Source organism: Cibotium barometz, chromosome 55, assembly GCF_041138505.1.
Source record: "Cibotium barometz isolate CiBa-2024 chromosome 55, ASM4113850v1, whole genome shotgun sequence".
Lineage (NCBI taxonomy): Eukaryota > Viridiplantae > Streptophyta > Polypodiopsida > Cyatheales > Cibotiaceae > Cibotium > Cibotium barometz.
The window spans coordinates 41095345-41120772 of record NC_141100.1 but is presented as its reverse complement, the minus strand read 5'-3'; the positions used below and the strand labels follow the sequence as shown (position 1 = coordinate 41120772).

The 25428-nt window shown below is 49.2% G+C and overlaps 2 protein-coding genes across 2 annotated transcripts in view; both read right to left on the bottom strand.

Moving 5' to 3' along the window:
• The window catches only part of LOC147607741 (aldehyde dehydrogenase family 3 member H1-like), a 74685-nt gene that overhangs the window by 21597 nt on the left and 27660 nt on the right, over positions 1–25428 (bottom strand). The window lies entirely within an intron of this gene.
• LOC147607742 (uncharacterized) lies at positions 6236–9219 on the bottom strand. Its single transcript, XM_086790715.1, has one exon. The coding sequence runs from the start codon at positions 8447–8449 to the stop codon at positions 6506–6508; it is 1944 nt and encodes a 647-aa protein (XP_086646841.1). The 5' UTR covers positions 8450–9219; the 3' UTR covers positions 6236–6505.

The window sequence follows — 25428 nt, the reverse complement described above, 5'->3', positions numbered from 1 at the left end:
TCGCCAGCCGGCACCTCTCATGGCCTTAGATGTGTCCCATGATCCAAGTCCTTCCACTTACTAACCAAGGCACTTTTCAGAACATTCCTTGCTCTCTTCGTAAGGAGATGAAACCGGCTTTCAAAACAGCTTCCATCGTGGCCTTCCCATGGAGTGTTTTCTAAACCAAACACTGTAGCCATCCAGACGAACAGATTTGTCTTCATAAAGGCTCACGCTGTAGCCCTCTGTGCGTCTGACCATGAAAGGACCCTGTAATCTGCCTCTTAGCCACATCTCGCCTTCTCAGTCACAGTCCCGAGAGCATAGATCCAGAGAGCACCGAGCAGCCTCTCAAGCTCACAAGGCCCTGTGCAACTCTAGCACAAAGAAGATGAAGGCTCAAACGAAAGGGGGAGCGAAAGTGATGATGACGATGCCGGCATGTTCTGTGCTGCAGAAAAACTGCCCGCCTGGTTGCTTCCACACATGCAACCTCCACCAGCACATGGCCTTAGCCTGACTGCTTCCGCACATACTTTCACGTCTGCCAACACCTGGCTGTTATGCGGCTGTACGCCCAGCCCCTGCATCGCCTTCCCAAACATGTGGTACGCTTTCTTGGACTTGCTTTTTGGCGACTAGCTGCTGCCGTGCATCCCCTGCCCAACACCTTCTCTCAGCCTTTGCGACTGGCTGCTATACAGTCACCTCTGTTGGCTGCTCCAAGACAAGAGGGAATACCCAAATCGCCGCCAAGGCCACGACCAAAACCCAAGAGTTCGCCACACCTGCAGACCTGCGATCCCAAGGTGATGTGCCACACGACATGCGCTACACCTCACAGTCGACTCTTTTATAAACATGCGATTCAAATCGCTTTTCTCCAAAAAGCCAAAAGCAAATATCAAAAACGTATGACCCCATACTAATAAAAACCTTATAAACTTTAAAATTCCTCTTTTTTCCCTTTCACACTTGGGCTGGCCACACACATGGGTTTCTTTCTTGATTCCAAGCTGATGCCCTTCACACTGAGCATCCCGTGCCCGTGCTCGTGCCCACCTGCTTGTTGTCCGGAGGGAAAAACACAGGGTCGTAACATAACCCCCTCTTGAAAAATAGCAAGCGTCCTCGATTGCACTCAATAGCACAGTAAACATCCAAAAGATTCCCCATATGACCAAAGCAATGCCCCTCCTGTGCATCTGGGTGATGAAACAATCATCCTGGACAATAAGGCCACACTGTCACGTCGAAGTGACAAACAACTCTTGCTTGTTCCTTCAGAACCTGCAACAAAAGTCTAAAACCAAGTAGAAACACGTTATCTGTGTTAGCCAAAAACAAAATGAAACTGGCCTTCAAAAATCTCACGGGCGGTGGAACAAACACTCGCACACAAAACACTTCATCACCCATGGGAACCTGGAAAAGTAAAACAAAGAGGGGAGCTAGAATGCTCCTGCAAATAGTATAAGGACACCGATTGGTCCCAAAACGCAATGGCGCCCCTTGCGGTATTTCTTTACTTGAACAAAATTTAAGTACAAAGTACAACTTGTCGAATCCTTTACCAATAGGATCCCTTTTAGCTTTTCACCCAGGACTTTCCAAATAAGAACTCTTGTTATCAGCAAAGCATTCCATAAAGAAGGCACACCTGTACGACACCTCCCTGCTTGAAAAGGTCTTCTCCATCTCAACCATGGATCTCACGAACCCTTTCCCAGACAGCAGTAGGACTGTACCAAACCATATGTCCTTCCCTATAGTCACAGCTTGCATGTAACCTCGAGAAAACTATAAACTGTTCACATGAATCCAGAGACATGCTTTCTTCACAAAACCAAAGACCTGTATTTAATAAACCATAGACCTGTATCCATAAACCATAGGCCTGTATCCTCGATACCAAAGTCCTGTTTCTTTACGAAAGACTAATGTCTTGTTTCCATGACAGATAAATCCTCATATGCACCATCGATCACGATGCCAAAAATCCAGAGAGAGAAAGATAGAGGACGTGTCAAGCAATCCCTGAATACACATGAGTCCAAGACGAAGAGCAACACACCTCTCTTCCAAGAACATCTTCCTGTGCATACATAGCCTGATCCTCTGTATCCTAATCTCGTAAACAAAAACCTGCTACGAAGAGAGAGAGAGAGAGAGAGAGAGAGAGAGAGAGAGAGACCCAAGCTGACTGCTTCCACTCATGCAGCCACCTGGCGTAGAGAGCCTCCCATCTGACACTCGTCTGCCTGCCCAATTGTCTACAGAGAAACTCCTACCTGACGCCTACCTAGCTGCCCATTACTGATAGTAGCCCTTAGATATAGTCGCCTGGTCGCTTTTTATCGGTAGTAACCCATGCTCAACCACCTGATCACCTGCCTGACTGCCCATGACCTACCTGGAGCCTAGGGGCAGCAGCACCTTGTTGTAGACCATGCGCATCAGCACCCTGTCAGCGCCCAACAGCAGCAGCAATCGCTCCCAGCAGCAACACCCGACGGTGGTGGCAGTAGTACCCGATGGTGGTGGCAGCAGTACCCGGAGGTGATAGCAGCAGCAACAGATGGCGGCAGCAGCAGCAGCACCTCATGCGCAGTAGCTGAAGCACCTTAGCAGCGGCGGCAACAGCAGCAGCAGTCGCCTGTGGCTCCTACGCAACAGCCTCACCCGCCACCTGGTGGCCGTATGCGCAACAGCACCCAGCAACGGCAGCGCTCAGCGGCAGCTGCACTCAAGGGATGTGCCCGTGAAGACCATCCAGCGACCTCCACATGGCGACCAGCACACGGCCATTCTCTTGAACTCACCACCCCAAATTTGATGCTTGTTCACACTGTCCATCTCGTGCCCGTCCCCGTGCCCGCCTGCTTGTTGTCCAAAGGGAAAAACACAGGGTAGTAACATACCCTCCTCTTGAGAAAATAGCAAGCATCCTCGATTGCACTCAATAACTCAGTAAGCATCCAAAAGAGTCCCCATATGACCATAGCAATGCCCCTCCAGTGCATCTGGGTGATGAAGCAATCATCGTGAACAATAAGGCCACACCGTCACATCGAAGTGACAAACAACTCTTGCTTGTTCCTTCAGAACCTGCAACAAAAGTCTAAAACCAAGTGGAAACACGTAACCTGTGTTAGCCAAAAACAAAACCATGTATCATTCTACATATGACAAACATATGCATGACACATATATGCATTCGCAAACAATATGCTCCTCAAGATGCTCTACCCACTCCAAAATAACAGTCTCAAGGTTGCTCCACCCATAGATATCCCGCGGGACCCACGACTGATGGTACAGCATGAGCATATGAAAGCATTCAATGCATCTAAACTATACATCCACGAAGTACTTCCCACATATGTCCCTCTTGATGCTTTACACACTCTTACTTATGGCCATCCCTCAGGAGCCACATTTAGTGATACACCATGAACATGGTAAAGTACCTGATGTATCATACCAACATACCTGCATCTCATCCTGACACATCCAGAGTATTACCCATGTATTCCCAAGCGTACGAGGATCCAATGGCACCAGAATACCATAATACCTCGGAAAGTGTATAAATACATGCACAGATAGAGTTCAATCCATATATATCAATGAACCAAACCAGCTCTAGGACTGCTCGCAAGATTTATGCCCTCCATAGAGTCTCGAAGTGTTAGCTCAGGTTGTCACTGACTTTAAGCTCAACCAAAACATGCCATTCCAAAGGCAAAAACCATCTCTGTTACCCATAGATGCAGATAGAGTTATCCATGGTTGCAGTTATAGTTCATGGTGCGGCCGACTGTGAACCATACGGATACCCAACTTTACCATCTCATGTGACTAGTACACAATATCATAGAAGTCCCATAAGTGTTGGGGTAAAGGCGTTATGCCCACCCTTATAGTGTGTACAAGCCCATAAGTTATAGTACATAGTACACTTAGTACTTTTAATGTACTAAGTGCACTATGTGTACTAGTGCAATATACATGTGTGATAGGGGAGTCACACACTCATGCCTGATGAGTTGACTTATCCCCACAACTCTCTCTCTCTCTCTCTCTCTCTCCCTTGTTTCTCTGTGTATGTCTCCCATGAATGAACTCTAACCCTAATTCTGGTTTACTTCCCATCAACTGGTATCAGAGCAGGTTATTTTTTCTAGGGTTTTGTCGCTGCAGAGAACAGGCGTGTGCTGCTGTACGGATCTGCGTGCTGCATCAAAATTTGTCTCTGGTCGCCTTTGTGCAGTGCTGGTTACTGGTCGACTGTGTGACCAGTCGCAGGCAGGTGGGTTGAGAGAGCAACCAGCAGCGTGGACTGCCCCAGCTGCCCAGCAGCCAAGCGAGGGCTGCCCAGCAGCCAGGCGGGGGCTGCCCAGCAGCCAGGCGGACTGCCCACTGGCGCTAAGCGAAGACATCAGCAGCCAGGCGAAGCGTGAGCGAGCGCTGGGCGTAGATGCGCTAGGCGAAAGCAACACAGGCGAAGGCGGAGGTCGAGTGTGAGCAGTCAAGCGAATACGTCAGGCGAACGTGAAGCGAAGGCTATCACGTCATCTGCAGTTCAGCACTACTAGGCGAAGCAAAGTTGGCGCTCAGCAGCGAGTAAACCAGGCGAAGCGGGTGGCCCTTCAGCGTGAGTAGGAGGCGGCACTCAACAGGCGAACACGACTATGACATACCCGTAGCGCGAAGAGGAGTCGGGTCAGCGTTTTTTTTTTGGTGCTGCGCTCCATTGCAGCTCGCCATCACCTTCTGATCTCCCACTAGTGAAGCGGCCGATTCTTGCATCAAATGATTCTTGCTACAAGCAACCATCTTCTTCTGGCCGCTCTGCACTCCTTTGCAATCACGCAGGCCCTCAAGGTTCTCACCACTTGAGCACCTGGATCATATTGCCCATTTCTGCACAACAGCAGCAAAAATTCATCAAACACAATTTTCCTGCAACAAAAAGAAAAATCAGAAAATTACAAGGTATTTTCCTCAATTTTTTTGGGGATTTGCAATTGAGCAAGTACAATCAACAATTGAGCAGGTACAGGTGCCCAATTGCTCAATTTTTGAGCAAAATTGGCAAAATTGGGTGACATTGGTCACAATCAGGTTCAATTTGTAGGAAATTGGATGTCGAAATTTGGGGCTTTTGATGTAATTGTGCAATTAAGCACTCATACATGCTGTATGATGTGAAAAATTGCACATTTGGGCAAAATTGCAGCAGATTGCAGTGCAAATCAAGGGGCTTTTGTGCCGATTTGGTTGATTTGCATGCAGGCAATCGCATTTGATGCTGTGGATAATGTGTTGATGCCTTACAAGCACTCAATGTGCCTGTAAATCAAGGGGCTTTCATGTATTTGATGTATATGTGGCCAGGGGGAAGCATCGTGAACACTCTGGATGCCTTCATGTGCGTCAATGTACCATGTATGATCAGAAATTGATCTTAAATCAAGGGGCTTTTCAAGTTTTCATGCTTGTTGAGCTTGGCAAAGCAGCAGGCAAGACATTTATGCCTTGAATCCTCAAAAATCAGCTTGCAGTCAAGGGGCTTTTGCCCAATTTCTGTTCGGGACTGTTTTATGCAGTGTACAGGACTGTAAAAGTCTGATTTTCACTCATTTGGACAGCCAGGAGAGCATTTATTGCTATTGTACCTGCTGGTACAGATTTGGCACAGCTTTGTGCATGTTTTGGCATGGCTGTACACTGTTTTGAGTGACCAAAAGGTTCAATTTCAGCTGCTGTACTTGCCGGTACAGGTTTGGTACATTACAGGTGAGCACTTAGTACTGCTGTACAGTGCTTTGGAAGGGCAAAAGAGCACATTTAAGGTGCTGTCCAAAATCTGCAGCAACCAGATTTTGGTGTTTTCATCACATAAAGTGGGAGAAAAGTTGCATTCTTGCTTCCGCAGTGGGAGATAAAGCTTGGGAGAAAAACTGTGAGCACTTTGTGTGCTTTTGGTGCAATGTTTGCACATTTTGCAGGGAGTCAGGCATTGACAGGTTGCATATTGCTATGGCAACCACAGGTAAGAGCTCTTCATTGCTTCACATCAAGAAGCTTGAAGGCTCGCATAATTATGATATTTGGCAAACCCAGTGCTACAATGTGTTGCTCCAGAAAAAGCAGCACAAGCCTATCAAAGAAAGGGGTGTAATGCCCGCTTCTCTTACTGCTGAAGAGTGGGAAGATATGGATGAGCTGGCAAGATCTACTACTGTGTTGCAGGAAACGTTTCCTGGTAGGAAACGGCAAGACCCAGGAAACGTTTGGAAACGCCAAACTCAATTACTAGGAAACGTCGGGGGTAGACTCAAGTTCAAGGTTAAAAAACAGAAGTACAAATATATCTTTTTACAAAAAAATTAAAGTACATGTACAAATTCAATTATTGATCGGTAAGCACCATTAAAAGATGAAAAACAAAGCAAAACAATGGAAGACCATCATGGCTGAATTTCATTAATCAATCATTCTACAAGATAGAACTTGTTTACATGGGAAGTACACCTTCATCTTCAAACTGATCCTCAAAACACTCATAGATAGAATCCTCCTCTAATACATCCCATGCCTGGCATGGACCTGAAGAATACGAGGGCTCTTTCCGTGATATGAGCCTAAGATTACTGTGCACAAAGACCAAGTCATCTGCCTTCGTATGACCCAGCCGGTTCCGCTTCATGGAATGTATGAAGCCATAGGTGGACCAATTTCTCTCACATGCTGAAGCGCTAGATACTTGAGATAAGACACGAATAGCCAATCTCTGTAACATAGGAGTACCTGTACCATAGTTCTCCCACCATGCAATAGGAGAAAGCTTTTGCATGTCCGCTAAAGCTGAAGACTCTGCAAAATCCCCCTGTAGTCCAATGTACTGTGACAATTGTGCTTTGTACTCTGTCTTCTCATCTTCATCTTTGCCCACCCTATCCAACGTCTTTCTCCACCCTTTCATCAGATCCTTGTCCTTGTATGGTCGCTTCATAAACCACATTGGGTTGAGGACATAAGCTGTTGCATGAAGAGGAGAATGAAGCATTTCCCAACGCTCTTGTGCAAGTACCCGAATCTCCTCGTACTCGTCATTGCCATCTATGTATTCTTTCAATATCTCCTTGATTTTCTCTAGCATCTGATCAATGCCCTCATAAACCGTACCCATGACCGGTTCATCTCTATCCACCATACGAAGCATTGCCATGACCGGCCACAAGACCTTGACATACTTCTCTATGTCCTCCCAAAAAGGAGTAGACAAGAGTTGCATCTCTATGTGCAAAGCATACTCGTTGTTTCTCTTCCATGCATCCCACTCCTCGCTTGTGACCAGCTGCTTCAAGGGACTCTTCACCTTCACCAATCTCTGCAACATCATGAAGTTTGAAGCAAATCGAGTATCACCTGGCCTAATGAGCTTGAGCTTGGAGTGTTTGCTGAACATGGCCCTTGTTGCATCATGATTCGAAATGAACTGCTGGACTTCTTTGCCTTGGGTGATAGCTCGATCCATCCACTCGATTAGGACCAAGTCCTTCAGTAGAAGATTCAAGCAATGAGTTGCACATGGTGTCCAAAAAATATGGGGATATGCTTGCTCCACCAAGTGACCTGCAAGCTTGCAATTGGCAGCACTATCCGTAATTACTTGCACCACATTGTCCACACCGACCTCCCTAATGATGTCCAAAAGAGCTTCTGCAATAAACTCCCCTGTTTTTTGGCTCCCGGATGTATCAATGGATCTCTTGAATACCACACCTCGAGCACTGGAGACAATAAAATTAATCAAGGGCCTCTTTGCGGTGTCTGTCCATCCATCAGACACAATGGAGCACCCAAAGTGTGGCCATGAAGCCTCTACCCCCGAGAGATGACTCCAAACCCTGTCTTTTTCCTTGTCCAAGAGTGTGGTGCGAAGCTTCTCATAGTTTGGGGCTTTGTAACCCTTACCAAAAGACGCTATTGCACCCACCATGTCATGAAAATAAGGAGACCGTGCATAATAAAACGGCATACCACATGCATAAAAGCATCGAGCAACGGCCTCATCTACTTCCTCTCGAGATGCATTCTTGAACATACCTTCCACGGACGGTTGCATTGTAGGCTTCTTGTTGACTAGATTGTTGCCAGTCTTTTGCTTCTTGATAGCGCTCTCATGGTCTTCTCGAGTCATGTTTGCTCGATTTTCAGTCGACACCTTGCAGCACACTTGGATGCCTTGGTTCTTGATGCCGAGTAAATGGGCCCGTACTCGTGGATAGGAGCCTGCAAAATTTGTTTTGCAAAAAGAACATTCCCATTTCTTGCTGCCCCCCTTTCCGAATGCTGCATTCTCAGTCACATACTTCCACAATGGCTCGGGAGCATGAGGTGCTTTAGGCTTGAAGGGCGTGATTAGGGGGACCACAGAAGAAGAAGAAGAGAACATGGTTGAAATTGGAAGTTAGCAAAAAAGAGGGGCTCTTCTCCTTCTAAGCTTGCAAGTTTGCTCCAATTGAAGCTGTTTCGAACAAAGCCACTCAGGGACAGAAACTGAATTGATGCATTTGCATTTTAAGGCTCTATGGCGAATAGCATCTGCGAGAGTAAGGTGGTATTTAGGATCAAGGGGACACTTGCAAGGCTCGAAAATGATCCTTCTTGGCGCACAGTTAAAGCAAATGCATGGAGGTTGGGGTGCACAGTTTAAGCAAAGGCAAGGGGGCTCCTCCTGTGCTTGCATGAAAAGGGGTGGGAAGGGGGGAGAGAGAGAGAGAGAGGGGGAAGGAGAGAGAGCTGTGTGCGCCTAAGTTTCTCACAGAGAGATAAGTACGTTGCAGGCTGAGATAGCTTTTTTTTTTTCTAATTCTATTAAAACGGCGCTTTTTAAAAAAAACCCACAAACGGGCTTTTTAAAAAAACGGGCTCCTCGTTTTCATTTACTCTTGCGTGGAATGCTCTGGCGCGCTGTGCGCTTGTGGTTTCATTAACGCTGCGCAGAGTCTATGCAGGGAGGCGAGTCGATTTTTATTCATTTTGGGCTCCGTTCGTTTTTTTTTTAATTCGCAGCTCTTTTCGCTTTTTGGCCTGCCACGTGTCTTATAAATTATTAAACACTACATTCAAACGTTTCCCAGCCGTTTCCCCCTATACGAAACGGCTGGCAGCTGGGGAAACGTGGAAACGACGTTTCCACCCCTTCATCCCACGTTTCCTGCAATGCAGATCTACTATCATGTTGTTTGTGTCAGACTCTTTACTTTTCAGCATTCGTGAAGAGAAGACAGCTTGGGGAATGTGGCAGAGATTGCAGGACTTGTATGCCCAACAAAGTGCCTCAAGCAAAGTGTATTGGTTGAAGAAACTCATAGGCCTTCAGATGAAGGAAGGGGCGTCTATGACAGCCCATCTCAATGAGTTTAATGGTATTGTCAGCCAGGTCATCAATCAAAAGTTGGCAATGGACGATGAGTTCAAAGCCACTTTTTTGTTATGCACTTTGCCAGAGAGTTGGGACACATTTAGGACAGCCACTAGCAATTCGAATGCTATGCTGTCATATGCAGATGTTGAGGGTGCTCTTCTTCAAGAAGAGATGAACAGGAAGAACAACTCTGTTGGAAAGTCCAATGCAATGAATGCACGTGGGAGATCCCAGCAAAGGGGGAAAAGCCAAGAAAGGGGAAGGAGCAAGTCTCGCTCCAAAAAGGATTTGGAATGCCATTATTGTGGCAAGAAGGGACACATTAAAAAGCAATGCTACAAATGGAAAAATGATCAAAAAGAAAAGGGAAAAGGCAAAGACAAAGAGAAGGATGAAGCCAAAGATGTAAAGCCAAAGGGCAAAAGTGGAGTCAAGATTGAAGAAATCAATGTGTCACATGCAGGTGGCAGTGAGGATGAGGTCCTCTTTACGTCTTCACTTGATGCCCATTCACTTCTTACAGGTGGTCATGGTATGCACTCATGGATCATTGATTCAGGTGCCTCCTTTCATGTCACAGGTTGTAGAGACTTGTTTGTCAGGTATACTGCTGGCAATGAAGGAGTGGTTTATTTGGGTGATAACCATGCATGCAAGATTCTTGGCAGAGGTGATGTAAGGCTTGTATTTTCAGATGGCTCACAGCTTATGCTCCATGATGTCAGGCATGTGCCTGAGATCAAGAAGAATCTACTTTCTACTGGACAGCTTGATGATGCTGATTATGTTACCACATTTGGTAGTGGAAAGTGGAAGATTAGTAAGGGCTCGCTGGTTGTTGCAAGAGGCTCTAAGGTGGACACTCTTTATTTCATGCATGCAGGTGTTTGTCACCATGCTAATGTAAATGCAACCGAGCTGCCGGAAATTTCTATGTGGCATAGCCGGTTGGGACACATGAGTGTCAAAGGAATGGAGCAATTGTCTCGTTTGGGTTACTTGCCTTCTCTAAAGTTTTCAAGTTTTCAGTTTTGTGAGCATTGTATATATGGTAGGCAACTACAGTGCCCCCACAAGAAAGCTCTTGGACAGAAAGATGCTCAGTTCGAGCTTGTACATACAGATGTATGTGAGATGCCTCAGCTTTCTTTGGGAGGGGCAAAATATTTTGTGTCTTTTATAGATGATGCCACACGCAAGGTGTGGGTCTATCCTCTTCGTTTGAAGAGTGATACATTCTCAGTGTTTGAGAAGTTTGTTGCTCTTGTTGAGAACCAAACTGGCAAAACACTGAAGGCTTTGCGTTCCGACAATGGTGGAGAGTATATGTCCAAACAGTTTCAGGACTTTTGTGATGCTAAAGGCATCAAGAGGGAGCTCTCTACTCCTTATGATCCTCCACAAAACGGGACAGCAGAGAGGATGAACAGGACCATACAGGAGAAGGTCCGTTCTATGTTGTCACATGCTGCATTACCTCATGGTTTTTGGGCTGAAGCTGTTATGACAGCCGTTCACCTTATAAACAGGTCACCTAACACGAGGCTTGGTGGGAAAGTGCCAGAAGAAGTATGGACAGGGAAGCCTCCGTCATACAAGCACTTGAGAGTGTTTGGTTGCGTTGCGTACGTGCACATACGCAGGGAAATGCGCACCAAACTTGATCCTAAGTCTCACAAATGCATATTCCTAGGATATGGTGACAGAGGTGAAATGGGGTATAGACTTTGGGATCCCATGAATAGAAAGATCATACGCAGCAATGATGTCATTTTTGATGAAACATGCATGTATAAGGAGCCTGCAAGGCAACAGGAGCCTGGCAGAGTCATCTTTGATGATGATGGACATCATGGACAACAACAAAGGGCTGTAAATCAGCCATTACAGCAGGAAAACCAGCCCTTAAATGGTGCTGAAAATGGTCCAAATGGACAGCCAGATATGGCAGAAGATATCCCTATGGATATACCACAGTTGGAGGAGATACCGGGCATGATATTTCAGCCTTATGGCATGGAACAGGAGCCACCAATGGGTGATATGCAGGCTGGACAGCAACCTGCAAATGATGGTCATTGGGTACGGAGGTCCACTAGACCCTCCAGAGCCCCTGACAGGTTTGTTCCAAGGGTTGACTACTTGATGCTCACTGACTGTGGGGAGCCCTCATGTTACAAAGAGGCTTTACAGAGGGCAGACAAAGCTCTATGGGAGCGTGCCATGAAGTCAGAGATGGATTCTCTGCATAAAAATGGAACTTGGATGTTGGTGCCTTTGCCTGCAGGCAAGAAGGTTTTGCCATGCAAGTGGGTATACAGGCTCAAAGTTGCATCAGATGCAAAGCCAAGATACAAAGCCAGGTTAGTGGCTAAGGGCTTCAAGCAGGAATATGGTGTGGACTTTGATGAGATCTTCTCTCCAGTGGTCAAAATGACCACACTTAGAGCTGTGTTGGCTTTGGTTGCGCATGATGATCTGGACTTGATTCAGATGGATGTGAAGACTGCTTTTCTTCACGGTGATCTCCATGAGGAGATATATATGCAGCAGCCAGAGGGCTATGCAGTGAGTGGAAAGGAGAAGCTTGTATGCAAGCTGAAAAAGAGTCTTTATGGGCTCAAACAGGCACCAAGGGAATGGTATCATAAATTTGATACATTCATGAAATCACAGAAATTCAGGAGAAGTGGCATAGATCACTGCTTGTACACCAAGAAAGCTTTGGATGGCAGTCTATTGATCCTCATCTTGTATGTTGATGATATGTTGATTGCCGGGAAATCTCGTAAAGAGATGGATGCCTTGAAGCAGAGGCTGCATCAAACCTTTGATATGAAGGATTTGGGTGATGCAAATCACATTTTGGGTATGCGGATACTTCGGGACAGAAATCAGCATGTGTTGTATTTGTCTCAGAAGGAATACATTGGCAAAGTCTTGCAGAGGTTCAATATGGACGGGGGGAAGAAAGCTAGTACTCCTTTGCCTCCATATGTGAAACTCAGTGCTATGGACAGCCCACAGTCAGATAGAGACAGGGCTGATATGGCCAAGATTCCGTATGCTTCAGCTTGTGGCAGTCTCATGTATGCCATGGTTGCTACTAGGCCGGACATTGCATTTGCAGTGGGAGTGGTTTCTAGATACATGGCCAACCCTGGCAAGAAGCATTGGGAAGCAGTGAAAGGTGTCATGAGATACCTGAAGGGCACACAGGATATGTGCATTTGCTTTGGCAAACAGGATGCATTAGTGCATGGTTACACGGATTCGGATTATGCCGGTCATCCAGATAACCGGAAGTCTACTACCGGTTATGTATTTACATTCACAGGAGGTGCTGTGTCATGGATATCCAGGATGCAGAAGTGCACAGCCTTATCTACTACAGAGGCCGAGTATATTGCAGCCACAGAGGCTTGCAAGGAGGCATTATGGCTATCTCGGTTAGTGGTTGATTTGGGTTATACAGGGGATATTCCATTGTTGCATTGTGACAGTCAGAGTGCCATCCAGTTGGCAAAGAACCCTGTCTTTCATGCAAAGACGAAGCATGTGGATGTGAAGTATCACTTCATCAGAGAGGTGATAGAGAACAAGCAAATTCAGCTTGTTAAGATTCACACGGATGACAACCCGGCTGATCTGTTGACAAAGAGTTTGCCTCCGGAGCGGTTTGCTCATTGCAGACACTTGATGGGCATTGGATGAGGCCAGTTTCAGCCTTGATATGGCCTTGTATATTATCATGTACATGCTGATTTTTCTTTTCCTTCATTTAAGGGCACTTTGCCTTTAAGTGGGAGGTTGTTGGGGTAAAGGCGTTATGCCCACCCTTATAGTGTGTACAAGCCCATAAGTTATAGTACATAGTACACTTAGTACTTTTAATGTACTAAGTGCACTATGTGTACTAGTGCAATATACATGTGTGATAGGGGAGTCACACACTCATGCCTGATGAGTTGACTTATCCCCACAACTCTCTCTCTCTCTCTCTCTCCCTTGTTTCTCTGTGTATGTCTCCCATGAATGAACTCTAACCCTAATTCTGTTTTCTCTCCCATCAACAAGCAGATGTACTGTCAGCCTCAGTACCTCAAGTGAATACAAAGATGTCACCAAGCGACTCCTAGATGAAAAACAGAGCCTGTCTAAAACAAGGGAGTGGAGGTGCTACCCCCCTCTTGAGCATCAGGCAATGCTCCAGACCCATGCTCTACTGAACCTGAATGAGCCGTAGCAAGAGTCGGCTCCAACTCAAAGGCATCAAGATAAAGCTGCAATACCTGAGGTGAATCTGCTAAGTGACCCTCCTCCATCCACTTCGCATCCATCGGTGACCAGTTCTTGAACTTCGCAATATAGCGACGGGAAACTTTACCTCGTACCTTTCTTTCCTAGTGTGCCAATATCTGCTCGGAAATAAGAACCTCATCAAGTTCCTCCGCTTCCATCTGAGCCTCATCTAATACATCCACAAGCACCCAAAACTTGCTAGCACTCCACCCAAGTGGTAAGCACAAGTTCCTGATGAAGCATAGTAGATCACCACTGCTAAACATAGAAAGAAGCTCCCTTCCCAACCCATGAAGCCTCCGTCAAGATACCACTGGTTACAAAATGTCGAAAGCCATAGCCTTTAACCCATGTTTTGCACCATAACACTTCAACTGCTTCTTGTTCCTGACTGACTACTACTTGTCCTTGGTGTCTTTTCTCTTGAGCTTCATCTTTAGCTTTTGCTCTTCACCTCATATAGACAAAGACTCATAATCCTGCACTTCCTTTTCACTTTCCACATGTTGAAGCTTTTGATGTGACAGCCACGGGCTCGCCTCCTTGAGAAAGTAGACGATATCCCGACAATGGAACCATGAAACCGGCCTTCAGAAAACCTGCCGCGCGGTGGAACAAACACTCGCACACAAAACACTTCATCACCCATGGGAACCTGGAAAAGTAAAACAAACAAGGGAGCTAGAATGGTCCTGCAAATAGTACAAGGACACCGATTGGTCCCAAAACGCAGTGGCACCCCTTGTGGTATTTCTTTACTTGAACAAAATTTGAGTACAAAGTACAACTTGTGGAATCCTTTACCAATAGGATCCCTTTTAGCTTTCCACCCAAAACTTTCCAAATAAGAACTCTCGTTATCAGCAAAGCATTCCATAAAGAAGGCACACCTATACGACACCTCCCTGCTTGAAAAGGTTTTCTCCATCTCAACCATGGATCTCACGAACCCTTTCCCAGACAGCAGTAGGGCTGTACCAAACCATATGTCCTTCCCTATAGTCACAGCTTCCATATAACCTCGAGAAAACTATAACCTCTTCACATGAATCCAAAGAAAATCTTTCTTCACGAAACCAAAGACCTGTGTCTGATAAACCATAGACCTGTATCCATAAACCATAGGCCTGGATCCTCGATACCAAAGTCCTGTTTCTTTACGAAAGACTAATGTCCTGTTTCCATGACAAATAAATCCTCATATGCACCATCGATCACAATGCCAAAAATCCAAAGAGAGAAAGATAGAGGACGTGTCAAGCAATCCCTGAATACACATGAGTCCAAGACGAAGAGCAACACACATCTCTTCCAAGAACATCTTCTGTGCATACATAGCCCGATCCTCTGTATCCTAATCTCGTAAACAAAAACCTGCTTGCGAAGAGAGAGAGAGAGAGAGAGACCCAAGCTGACTGCTTCCACTCATGCAGCCACCTGGCGTAGAGAGCCTCCCATCTGACACTCGTCTGCCTGTCCAATTGTCTACAGAGAAACTCCTGCCTGACGCCTGCCTAGCTGCCCATTACTGACAGTAGCCCTTAGATATAGTCGCCTGGTCTCTTTTTACCGATAGTAACCCATGCTCAACCACCTGATCACCTGCCTGACTGCCCATGACCTGCCTAGAGCCTAGGAGCAGCAGCACTCTGTTGTAGACCATGCGCATCAGCACCCTGTCAGCGCCCAACAGCAGCAGCAGTCGCTCCCAGCAGCAGCACCCGGCGGTGGTGGCAGCAGCAACAGATGGCGGCAGCGGCAGCAGCACCTCATGCGCAGTAGCAGCAGCACCTTAGCAGCGGCGGCAACAGCAGCAGCAGTCGCTTGTGGCTCCTGCTCAACAGCCTCACCCGCTACCTGGTGGCCCTATGTGCAGCAACGCCCAGCAACGGCAGCGCTCAGCGGCAGCTGCACTCCAGGGATGTGCCCGTGAAGACCATCTGGCGACCAGCACCACACAGCCACCCTCTTGAACTCGCAACCCCAAACTTGATGCTTGTTCACACTTGTCCATCTCGTGCCCGTACCCGTGCCCACCTGCTTGTTGTCCAAAGGGAAAAACACAGGGTCGTAACACAAAACCGTGCATCATTCAACATATGACAAACATATGCATGACACATAAATGCATTCGCAAACAATATGCTCCTCAAGATGCTCTACCCACTCCAATATAACAGTCTCAGGATTGCTCGCAAGCCTTACAGCCATAGATATCCCGCAGGACCCAGGATTGAAGGTACAACATGAGCATATGAAAGCACTCAATGCATCTAAACTATACATCCACGAAGTACTTCCCACATATGTCCCATGGCTATCCCGCAGGAGTCACACACAATGATATGAACATAATAAAGTACTTGATGTATCATACCAATATACATGCATCTCACGACAAAATCCAGAGTATTACCCAATGTATTCTCAATGGTACCAGGATCCAATGGCACCAGAATACAAGAGTACCTCAAAAAGTGTATGCACACATGCAAAAATAGAGTTCGATTTGTCCATGAACCAAACCAACTCTAGGACTGCTCGCAAGACTTATGCCCTTCATAGAGGCTCGAAGTGTTAGCTCAGGTTGTTGCAGACTTTGAGCTCAACCAAACCATGCCATTCCAAAGGAGACTAACTCCACAAATAGCATCATCTCAATATCCAATTGACCGATCGTGTGGTCAAGAACAGCTAGAACCATATGACAAAGATCAATCTTCCTCAGTCATACCTTAGTTCCAAAAGGCAAAAACCATCCATAGTTGCAATTATAGTTCATGGTGCGGCCGACTGTGAACCATACCCAACTTTACCATCTCATGTGACTAGTACACAATATCATAGACGTCCCATAAGTAGATGTTCTGTCAGCCTCAGTACCTCAGGTGAATACAAAGATGTCACCAAGCGACTCCTAGATGAAAAACTGAGCCTGTCTAACAAGGGAGCGGAGGTGCTATCCCCCTCTTGAACATCAGGCAATGCCCCAGTTTTGCTGAGCCTGAATGAGTCGTCGCAAGAGTTGGCTCCAACTCAAAGACATCAAGATAAAGCTGCAATACCTTAGGTGAATCTACTAAGTCACCCTCCTCCATCCACTTCGCATCCATTGGTGAATAGTTCTTTAAACTTCACAAGATAGCGACGGGAAACTTTACCTTGTACCAGTATCTGCTCGGGAATAAGAACTTCATCAAGTGCCTCTGCTTCCAACTGAGCCTCACTTGATACATCCACAGGCACCCAAAACCTGCTTGCACTCCACCCAAGTAATAAGCACAAGTCCCAATGAAGCATAGTAGATCACCACTGATAAACATAGAAAGAAGCTGCCTTCCAAACCCCATGAAGCCTCCGTGAAGATAACACTAGTGACAAAATGTTGAAAGCCATAGCCTTTAACCCATCTTTCGCACCATAACACTTCAACTGCTTCTTGTTCCTGACCAACTACTTCCTGTCCTTGGTGTCTTTTCTCCTGAGCTTCATCTTCAGCTTTTCCTCTTCACCTCATATAGGCAAAGACAATCAATCCTGCACTGTCTCCTGTACTTCCTTTTCAACTTCCACATGTTGAAGCTTTTGATGTGACTCTTATGAAACAACCACGGGCTCGCCTCCTTGAGAAAGTCGACGATATCCCGGCAATGGAACCATGAAACCGGCCTTCAGAAACTTGACGGGCAGTGAAACAAACACTCGCACACAAAACACTTCATCACCCATTAGAACCTGGAAAAAGAAAACAAACAAGGAAGCTAGATTGCTCCTACAAATAGTACAAGGACACCGAATGGCCCCAAAACGCAGTGGCGCCCCTTGCGGTATTTCTTTATTTGAACAAATATGAGTACAAAGTACAACTTGTCGAATCCTTTACCAGTAGGATCCTTTTTTAGTTTCACCCAGGACTTCCACATGAGTGCTTAGCAAGCCTTACCCCATGTCTTCTGCGTCAAGAGCCGTTCACAAAATCTTAACCCTTGATCTTTGTCTTCAAAAAGCCCTCAAGCTAAGTGTTCGAGGACCTCGGTACACATTCAAGGCTCAAGACTCGCCAGCCGGCACCTCTCATGGCCTTAGATGTGTCCCATGATCCAAGTCCTTCCACTTACTAACCAAGGCACTTTTCAGAACATTCCTTGCTCTCTTCGTAAGGAGATGAAACTGGCTTTCAAAACAGCTTCCATCGTGGCCTTCCCACCGGGTGTTTTCTAAACCAAACACTGTAGCCATCCAGACGAACAGATTTGTCTTCATGAAGGCTCACGCTGTAGCCCTCTGTGCGTCTGACCATGAAAGGACCCTGTAATCTGCCTCTTAGCCACATCTCGCCTTCACAGTCACAGTCCCAAGAGCATAGATCCAGAGAGCACCGAGCAGCCTCTCAAGCTCACAAGGCCCGGTGCAACTCTAGCACAAAGAAGATGAAGGCTCAAACGAAAGGGGGAGCGAAAGTGATGATGACGATGCCGGCATGTTCTGTGCTGCAGAAAAACTGCCCACCTGGCTGCTTCCACACGTGCAACCTCCACCAGCACATGGCCTTAGCCTGACTGCTTCCGCACATACTTTCACGTCCGCCAACACCTGGCTGTTACACTGCTGTGCGCCCAGCCCCTGCATCGCCTTCCCAAACATGTGGTATGCTTTCTTAGACTTGCTTTTTGGCGACTAGTGCTGCCGTGCATCCCCTGCCCAACGCCTTCTCTCAGCCTTTGCGACTGGCTGCTGTACAGTCAGTCACCTCTGTTGGCTGCTCCAAGACAAGAGGGAATACCCAAATCGCCGCCAAGGCCACGACCAAAACCCAAGAGTTCACCACACCTGCGGACCTGCGATCCATGGATCAAGTCTAGGAGGGAAGGCTGAAGTCGCCTACTGATGACCTTGGCCAAAATCTTGTAGGCCGTCCCTATAAGGGTGATGGGTCTCCACTGCCGGATCTCCAATCTATCACCACCCTCCTTGGGAATCAAATGTATCAAGCCCTCTGTGAGCCTCTCTAGCATGGCACCTATGAGCATAATTTCATTGAAGGCGGCGTGAAGGCCACCTTCCATGAGGTCCCAATGGTGAAGAAAGAAAGAAACAAGAAGCCCATCTGCCCCCAGGCGAAGAAAGAAAGAAACACGAAGCCCATCCGCCCCCGGGCAAATAACAGGAAGCCCATCCGCCCCCCGGGCAAACAACAGGAAGCCCATCCACCCCCGGGCATTTGCCCCTAGGCAATGCCTTCACCACCTCCGCCAGCTCCTCTGCAGTGAAAGGGGTCAATAAGAAAGACCAAAGGGAGGGGGAACCACCTCTCTCGTGTGCCTCCAGACTCTCGCGCGCATCCATCACCTGGGGGGATAATGGGGCACCAGTGAGAAGAGACCGGAAGAAATCCGTGGCAATGGCTCTCACCTATGGGGGATCAGAAACAATAGCTCCATCTTGGCCACGTAGCCTGCAAATACCGTCTCTCCTCCTATGTGGGCCGGCTATCTCAAAGAAGTCTCCCTGTCACCGGCCTAAGTCTAGCATGAAGCCCTGGCATGGTATCTATACTCCACCCTCTTCTCCTCAATGGACCGAATCTCTGTGCGGACGGCAGCGATCTGACTCTCAATCCACGGGCTGTCTGGGGAGCTCTCCTGAAGACGCTGTAAAGAGGCTAGGCCCCTCCTCAGCCTCCTCTCCTACTCCCGAAATCCCTCCAATCTACTCTGGGCTGCCTCCTATAAGAAAATATTGACCTCCCCAAGGCCATAATCCAAAGTGCACGCTGCAAATCCTGAGGAGAAGTCCGGACCCGCCCATATCTGCTCAATCCGGATACAAATCTCGGGGTCCTGAATGAGGCTGTCTGGAATCCTGGAGCTCGCATGTCTGTCATGCCTCCAAGGGTCCTCTAGGGATAGAATAACTAGGGCATGATCTGAAAATATAGTGCCAGCCAAAATACCAACCATGCCTCCATGGCTGCAAGCCCACTTGTCAACATAAAACCTGTCCAGTAGAGAGAGGTTGGGGCCAGAGCTCCACCTATCCGATTGAGAGAAGCTAAGACTCCCAGGGCTATGCCCAAACTCTGGATGATGCCAAGGGTCCTATCCCCTAAGAAGTACTCCATTCCTGAGACTGTGGCCGTGCCACCTCCTAGTCTGTCCTCTGCTGCCTCTATCATGTTAAAGTCACCACCCATGCACCAAAAATCAGCCTAGGGCAGGGCCTATCGGACAGCGCTCCAAAAGATAGCTCTACCTTTTTTTTTTTTCCGAGAAAAGATCCTTTCATTAGTTATGTAAAAAACGCCCGTAGGGCTACAAAAGAGATCTCTCCTGCTCCTAACAGAGAGAAGAGCAGTGAATACATCATGGCAGCCCGGGAGACTCTCCCTAGGTGCTGCAAAATACAAGCATCAGTCTAAAGGACTGAGCGGCTAAATCATACAATGGGGGGGGGAAAGAGCCAAACAGGTGGCCTGTAGTGCCAACGGGGGGATCCCGTGTGTAGGGTGTAGAACGGGCCGCAGCGCCAAGTGGTATGAAAGGCCTGGCGCCGTAAAATCGCCTCATCCGAGTCTCCCCGGATGCGGTCGTACTGTCCTCGCAGGGTGTGGATCAACTCCTGCCAAATCCCCCGAACAGTCTCTGCTGGTGGCTCTAATCTCCCCTCAAAGGCCGTGAAGCACCGGGCCCTCCAGGTGAACCAGATGGTGAGGCTGCTGAGGAGCTCCCATCGTAAATCCCTCTCCTGTGTCCAGCTGGCGGACGAGAAATCCGGTGCCGGAACCAGGCGAGGCTGGCCCCTAATAAATCTGATGGCCTGACTGCCCTGCTCCATCTCATAGCCCAAAGCAGGCCCTGACGAAGTCGACCAAGCAGCGGCACCCCACGTAAACATACCCTCTGGAGAGAGGGGGGCTAGAATACGCAGCATCCGCAGCCAAATCTGCTGTGCCTGAGGGCAGTCCCAAAGGCAATGTCTCTGTGTCTCCATAGGGTGGCCGCATCGGACGCAGGCCGCCGGAAGACCGCTGTAAACAAGCCAAGTGCCAACTGCTGAGCCCCTGTGGGCGACCAGCCACTGAAAAGCCGAGATCCTGCGGGCCTGTCGACTAGCCCAGAGCCGAGCCCAGAAATCCTCCAGGAACTCCTGTGATAGTCCCTGCAATCGCCAATGCCCCGCTGCCGCTGGAGAAACCGTCCTCCTCGCCGTCAAAATATGCCGTCCCAGTCGAACAGTATACTGGAAAAATGTGATCTCTGTGGCCTCAAGGGATGCATAAGGATCATGCCACTCGTACTCTCCGGGGTCCCACTGTAGCCGGGCCAAGGGGCACGCTGCATATGCCCATATACGCCAATCCGGGAGCACGTCAACAGGGTCGGGGTCAATATGCCACTTCCGAGAAGCGGCAGCCACTACCCGAATCCTCTGAAAGGTGCACTCTGCAACCAAAGGCGACTCCACCTCCACTCTCTGGAGTCGGCCCTCATCCTGAATCTCATAATAGAGGCATCTGCCATCCTCAGTGCTAGCTCTGACAGCAATCAGGATCTCCAACTGTGTAAAGGCTCCCATCCACCGTGGGGCCACTGGCTCGAGAGGTGTGAACCACTCCTCTGTAAGTGCCTCCTGAATATCATCCCTCATAATCAACCCCCCTCTGAAGTGACTCAGCCTCTCCACCTGGGTCTCCTCTGGTAGACTGCAGAAAGCCTGCCAGTCTCCAAAACTACGAGCTGGGCCTGCCGCTAAAGGTCCCCAGGCTAGACGAGGCCGAGAACCCAGCATATGACCCTGCTCTGTACGAACCGCTGGGCTCCAGATGAGCGGCTGCCTGGCCCGCTCCTCAACACAAGACGGAGGCCGCTGAGAGAGCCCCGGTCTCAGCAGCTCCCAAGCTTTCAGGATACTCAAAGCAAATATGTCCTCCCATCCTCTACTGAGGCCTGTCCTCCTCATCTCTATGAATATCCAGCGAATCTCTGGTGCCCAAGTACCCCCTGCAGGAGGCGCCCGGGCCTGCAGTCGCTGCAAGAGGAGCTCTTTCCAAGGCTCAGCGCCTGGAAGCAACCCCCGAACAATAAGCTTCCCCAATAAGGCTCTACTCTGATCGACTGGATCTATAATGCCCAAACCGCCCTGAGCCAGCGGAAGTGTAATAACTGCCCATGCAACCTTTGCCCGAGCTGGCTGACCGTCCCGCCCAGACCACAGAAAGTTCCTGATCAGCCTCTATACCTGGCTGATGCAAGAGCTCGAGAAAATCCAGCAAGACGTAATGTACCACATAGTCGCTAACAGCACCTGATTTGCCACCACCACCCTCCCAGCCAAGGATAGTCGAGCTGTACTCCAATACAATAGCTTCTTCCGAATGCTCAGAAGAAGCGGGGCAATCTGCTGCTCAGGTGACAAATCGAGGCCAATCTGGCATCCCAAATACCGCACTGCTGTGCCGGGAGGAATCCATCTAAAACCGGGGTCCGGACTCCATGCCGGAGTGGGAGCACTACTGATCCAAAAGGCCACTGTCTTGCGCCAATTGATCAATGCTCCCGAAGCTGCACTAAAAACCTGGAGCGACTGCTCTGCCCGAATAAGATTGGCCTCTTGGCCATGCAAAAATAAGCCCGTGTCGTCTGCAAACTCAGCATCAAGCAAATCCTCCCCCCGGACTGGGAGCTGAAGTCCTCTCAAACCAACCTCCTCTGCCGTCAAATACATACTCATAGCCTCCGCAAAGAAGAGAAAAAGGAAAGGGGCGAGAGGACACCCCTGACGGACTGATCTGGTCAGCTCAAAACTCGGCCCCCGACCTCCTGCAATCAGCACCTGGCTGCGAGCTGTGGAATACAAAGCTGCCACCCCTCTGATCCATCCTGGCTCAAAGCCCAGGCGTAGCATAGTGCCCTCTAAGAATCCCCAATCAACTCTATCGTATGCCTTCTCAAAATCGAGAAGCATCACGACCAAGTCCTCGCCAAGAAACCTAGCTCGGGCCGTCGCCTCCCAGAAAGTAAAGATGTTGTCAAGGATACTACGCTCCTTGACAAATCCTGTCTGAGTAGCATGAATCAACTCCCCCAGGAAGGGCTGGATCCTCAAACTCAAGGCCTTTGCCAAGACCTTGTAGACAGTATTGAGGATCGTAATAGGCCTCCAATGCCGAATATCATCTGATACTCCCTCTCCCTTGGGGATAAGATAGATCAAGCCCTCGGAAAAGCTCTGCGGCATCACCCCAGTGTCCAAAACATGCTGAAAGCCCCTGCGGAGGCCTGGCCCCAAAAGGTCCCAATAGCGCATAAAAAAGGCCGGCGTCAGTCCGTCCTCCCCTGGGCAACTATGTCGCGGCAGGACCCTCAAGGCCTCGGCAAGCTCAATCTCTGACAGAGGCGCACCTAGAACTGTGCGCATATGGTCTGTGACCCTCCTCTGCACATGGGTCCACACAGTCTGTCTGCATACATCTCGATCCTCAGTGGCTGGCTCCGCTGAAAGCAAGTCACGATAAAAAGCAGTGGCAATGGCTCTGATCTCCCCGAGCTCAGTAGCTATCGATCCATCCGGTCTACCAAGCTGGCGAACCCCTGCTCGCGCATGACGGGGTCCAGTGATCTCAAAAAACTCCCCAGTCACTCTATCACCAAGCTGCGTCCACTGAGAGGCCTGACGACGATAGTAAAACTCATGTCTCTGCTCCTCTGCCTCTCTAACCTCCTGGCGTGCCTGGCTCAGCTGAGACGCCACCCACTCACATGCAGGCTGCTGCTCCTGAAGGCGCTGTAGCGAAGCAAGGCTGCGTCTCAGCCGTTGCTCCCGCTCGCGAATCTCTCCCAGTCGTGTCAAAGCTGCAGCGTGTAGAAAAGAGCTAAGATCAATGAGTCCCTGGGCACACTGGCCCGCTGCATCCTGGTCAGAGCACTGACTATCATGCCAGATCCTCTCAATGTCCTCAGCGAGACTAGGGTCTGCAAGTACCCTCTCTGGGATCCTCAACTGCAAGCTGGGCTCCCGTGTCCCCTCCTCCAAAGTCAGTATAACTGGCGCATGATCTGAAAATGAGGTGCCAGCAAGAATGCCGACGGAGCCCCCTCGCTCCCCCAACCAATCGCCCACATAAAAGCGATCAATCCGAGATAGATTAGTCCCTCCCTGCCGGCGGTCCGACCGAGAGAAACTAAGACTGTCCTGAGACCGGGAGAAAGCCCCATGCTGCCATGCATCAGTGATCCTCAGTGTCATACAAAACCGGTCCCAAGCTGCAAGCTCCGTGCCGTGCACTGTAACATGACTGCCTCCCACCCTATCTGCCGGGTCCTCAAGCATGTTGAAGTCTCCCCCAACACACCAATGTGCGGCCTCTGGCAATGCATCTGTAACCTGAGTCCAGAACTCTGCTCTGGCACTAGCATGATTGGGCGCATAGATGTTGAGCACACCCAATAGCTCATCATGCATCCTCAGAATGACATACTGTGCTCTACCAGGCACAATGATCCCTCGATCCACAATGGCCTGCCGCCATGCATCTGCAATAACCATGCATACTCCTCCCTGTCCACCCAAAGGACCAAACCCTGCAGACCAGAAAGTGTCCCATCTACCACGCATCACCGAACCATATCTTCGGATCCTGCTCTCACCCAAGTGGTGCTCCTGCATCATCAGAATGTCAATGCTGCCACCAACCAGGCATCTCTGTAGCTCCTGCCTCAAGCAGCCTCGATAGCGTATAAAGTGTGCTCCGCCAAGGCCCTGTACATTCCATGAGATGATCCTCATGGATGTCCTACTGAGGTGGATGCTGTCTCAGCCGTGCGGCGGGCCTTCGCAAGCGGCTTGGATGGAGAGTAGTCCCCATCCGAACGGCTGCGAGTCTGCCCACCCGGTGTACTGCAAGAATCCCGGATCAGGCGCCAGTGGCTGTGACCCATGGCGACTGCCTCCTGCTCTGACATAGTAACCTCGTGAATACTCACATATCCTGGGTCGCGTGCCAAATCTGCAACTATCCGCACGACCAAATGCCGAATCCCGGATGTATCCACACTCCCGGGATCCAAGACAAAATGAGCCAACTCCCAAAGTCGGCCTAGCACATCTGTAACCTCCAAATCGCTCATGTGATGAGAAAACTCAACTGCCTGAGTCTTCAACGTGCTGAGAGCGAGCTCTAGAGTCCACTCCCGGTCACAAGGTCCACATAGAGGGAACGAGAAGGCCACCGCTGAGTCTAGTGCCTCCTCCCCGCGGGCCGGAGGTATCACTACATGCACTCGGATGGGTGCTGGCTCATGGGGGCCCTCTGCTCCAAAAAGCCGTGTGAAGGTATAATCAAACGCCGCCGAGCGCTGTCGAATGCCGAGGCGACTCAGCCGACTGCGGATAGATGAAATCCGTGAGGCCCTAATCGGCATAGGTCTCCTCTGTGATGCTCGAGCGAGGTCAGTGCTCAGCGCCCTCCGGACTGCAGGTGAGCGCCAGGGAGCTGCCAGGACCTCCCGGGAAGGCGAGGCGGGCGGAGGGGGAGGAGGGGGAGGCGAGGGAGGAGGAGAGGGAGCCGCTGCCGAGGCCGGAGCGGGGGCGGGAGGAGGCGATGGTGGAAGCGAGGCGGTGGGAGGGGATGGGTGTGAGGGAGGTGAAGGAGGGGGAGCTGGCATCTCCTGGTCCTCGGTCGCTGCAGGGGTCTCCTCCTGAAG

What these genes read in the sequence shown, in the direction of transcription:
- LOC147607742 (XM_086790715.1), bottom strand. Translation starts at nt 8,449, where the DNA reads ATGTTCTCTTCTTCTTCTTCTGTGGTCCCCCTAATCACGCCCTTCAAG.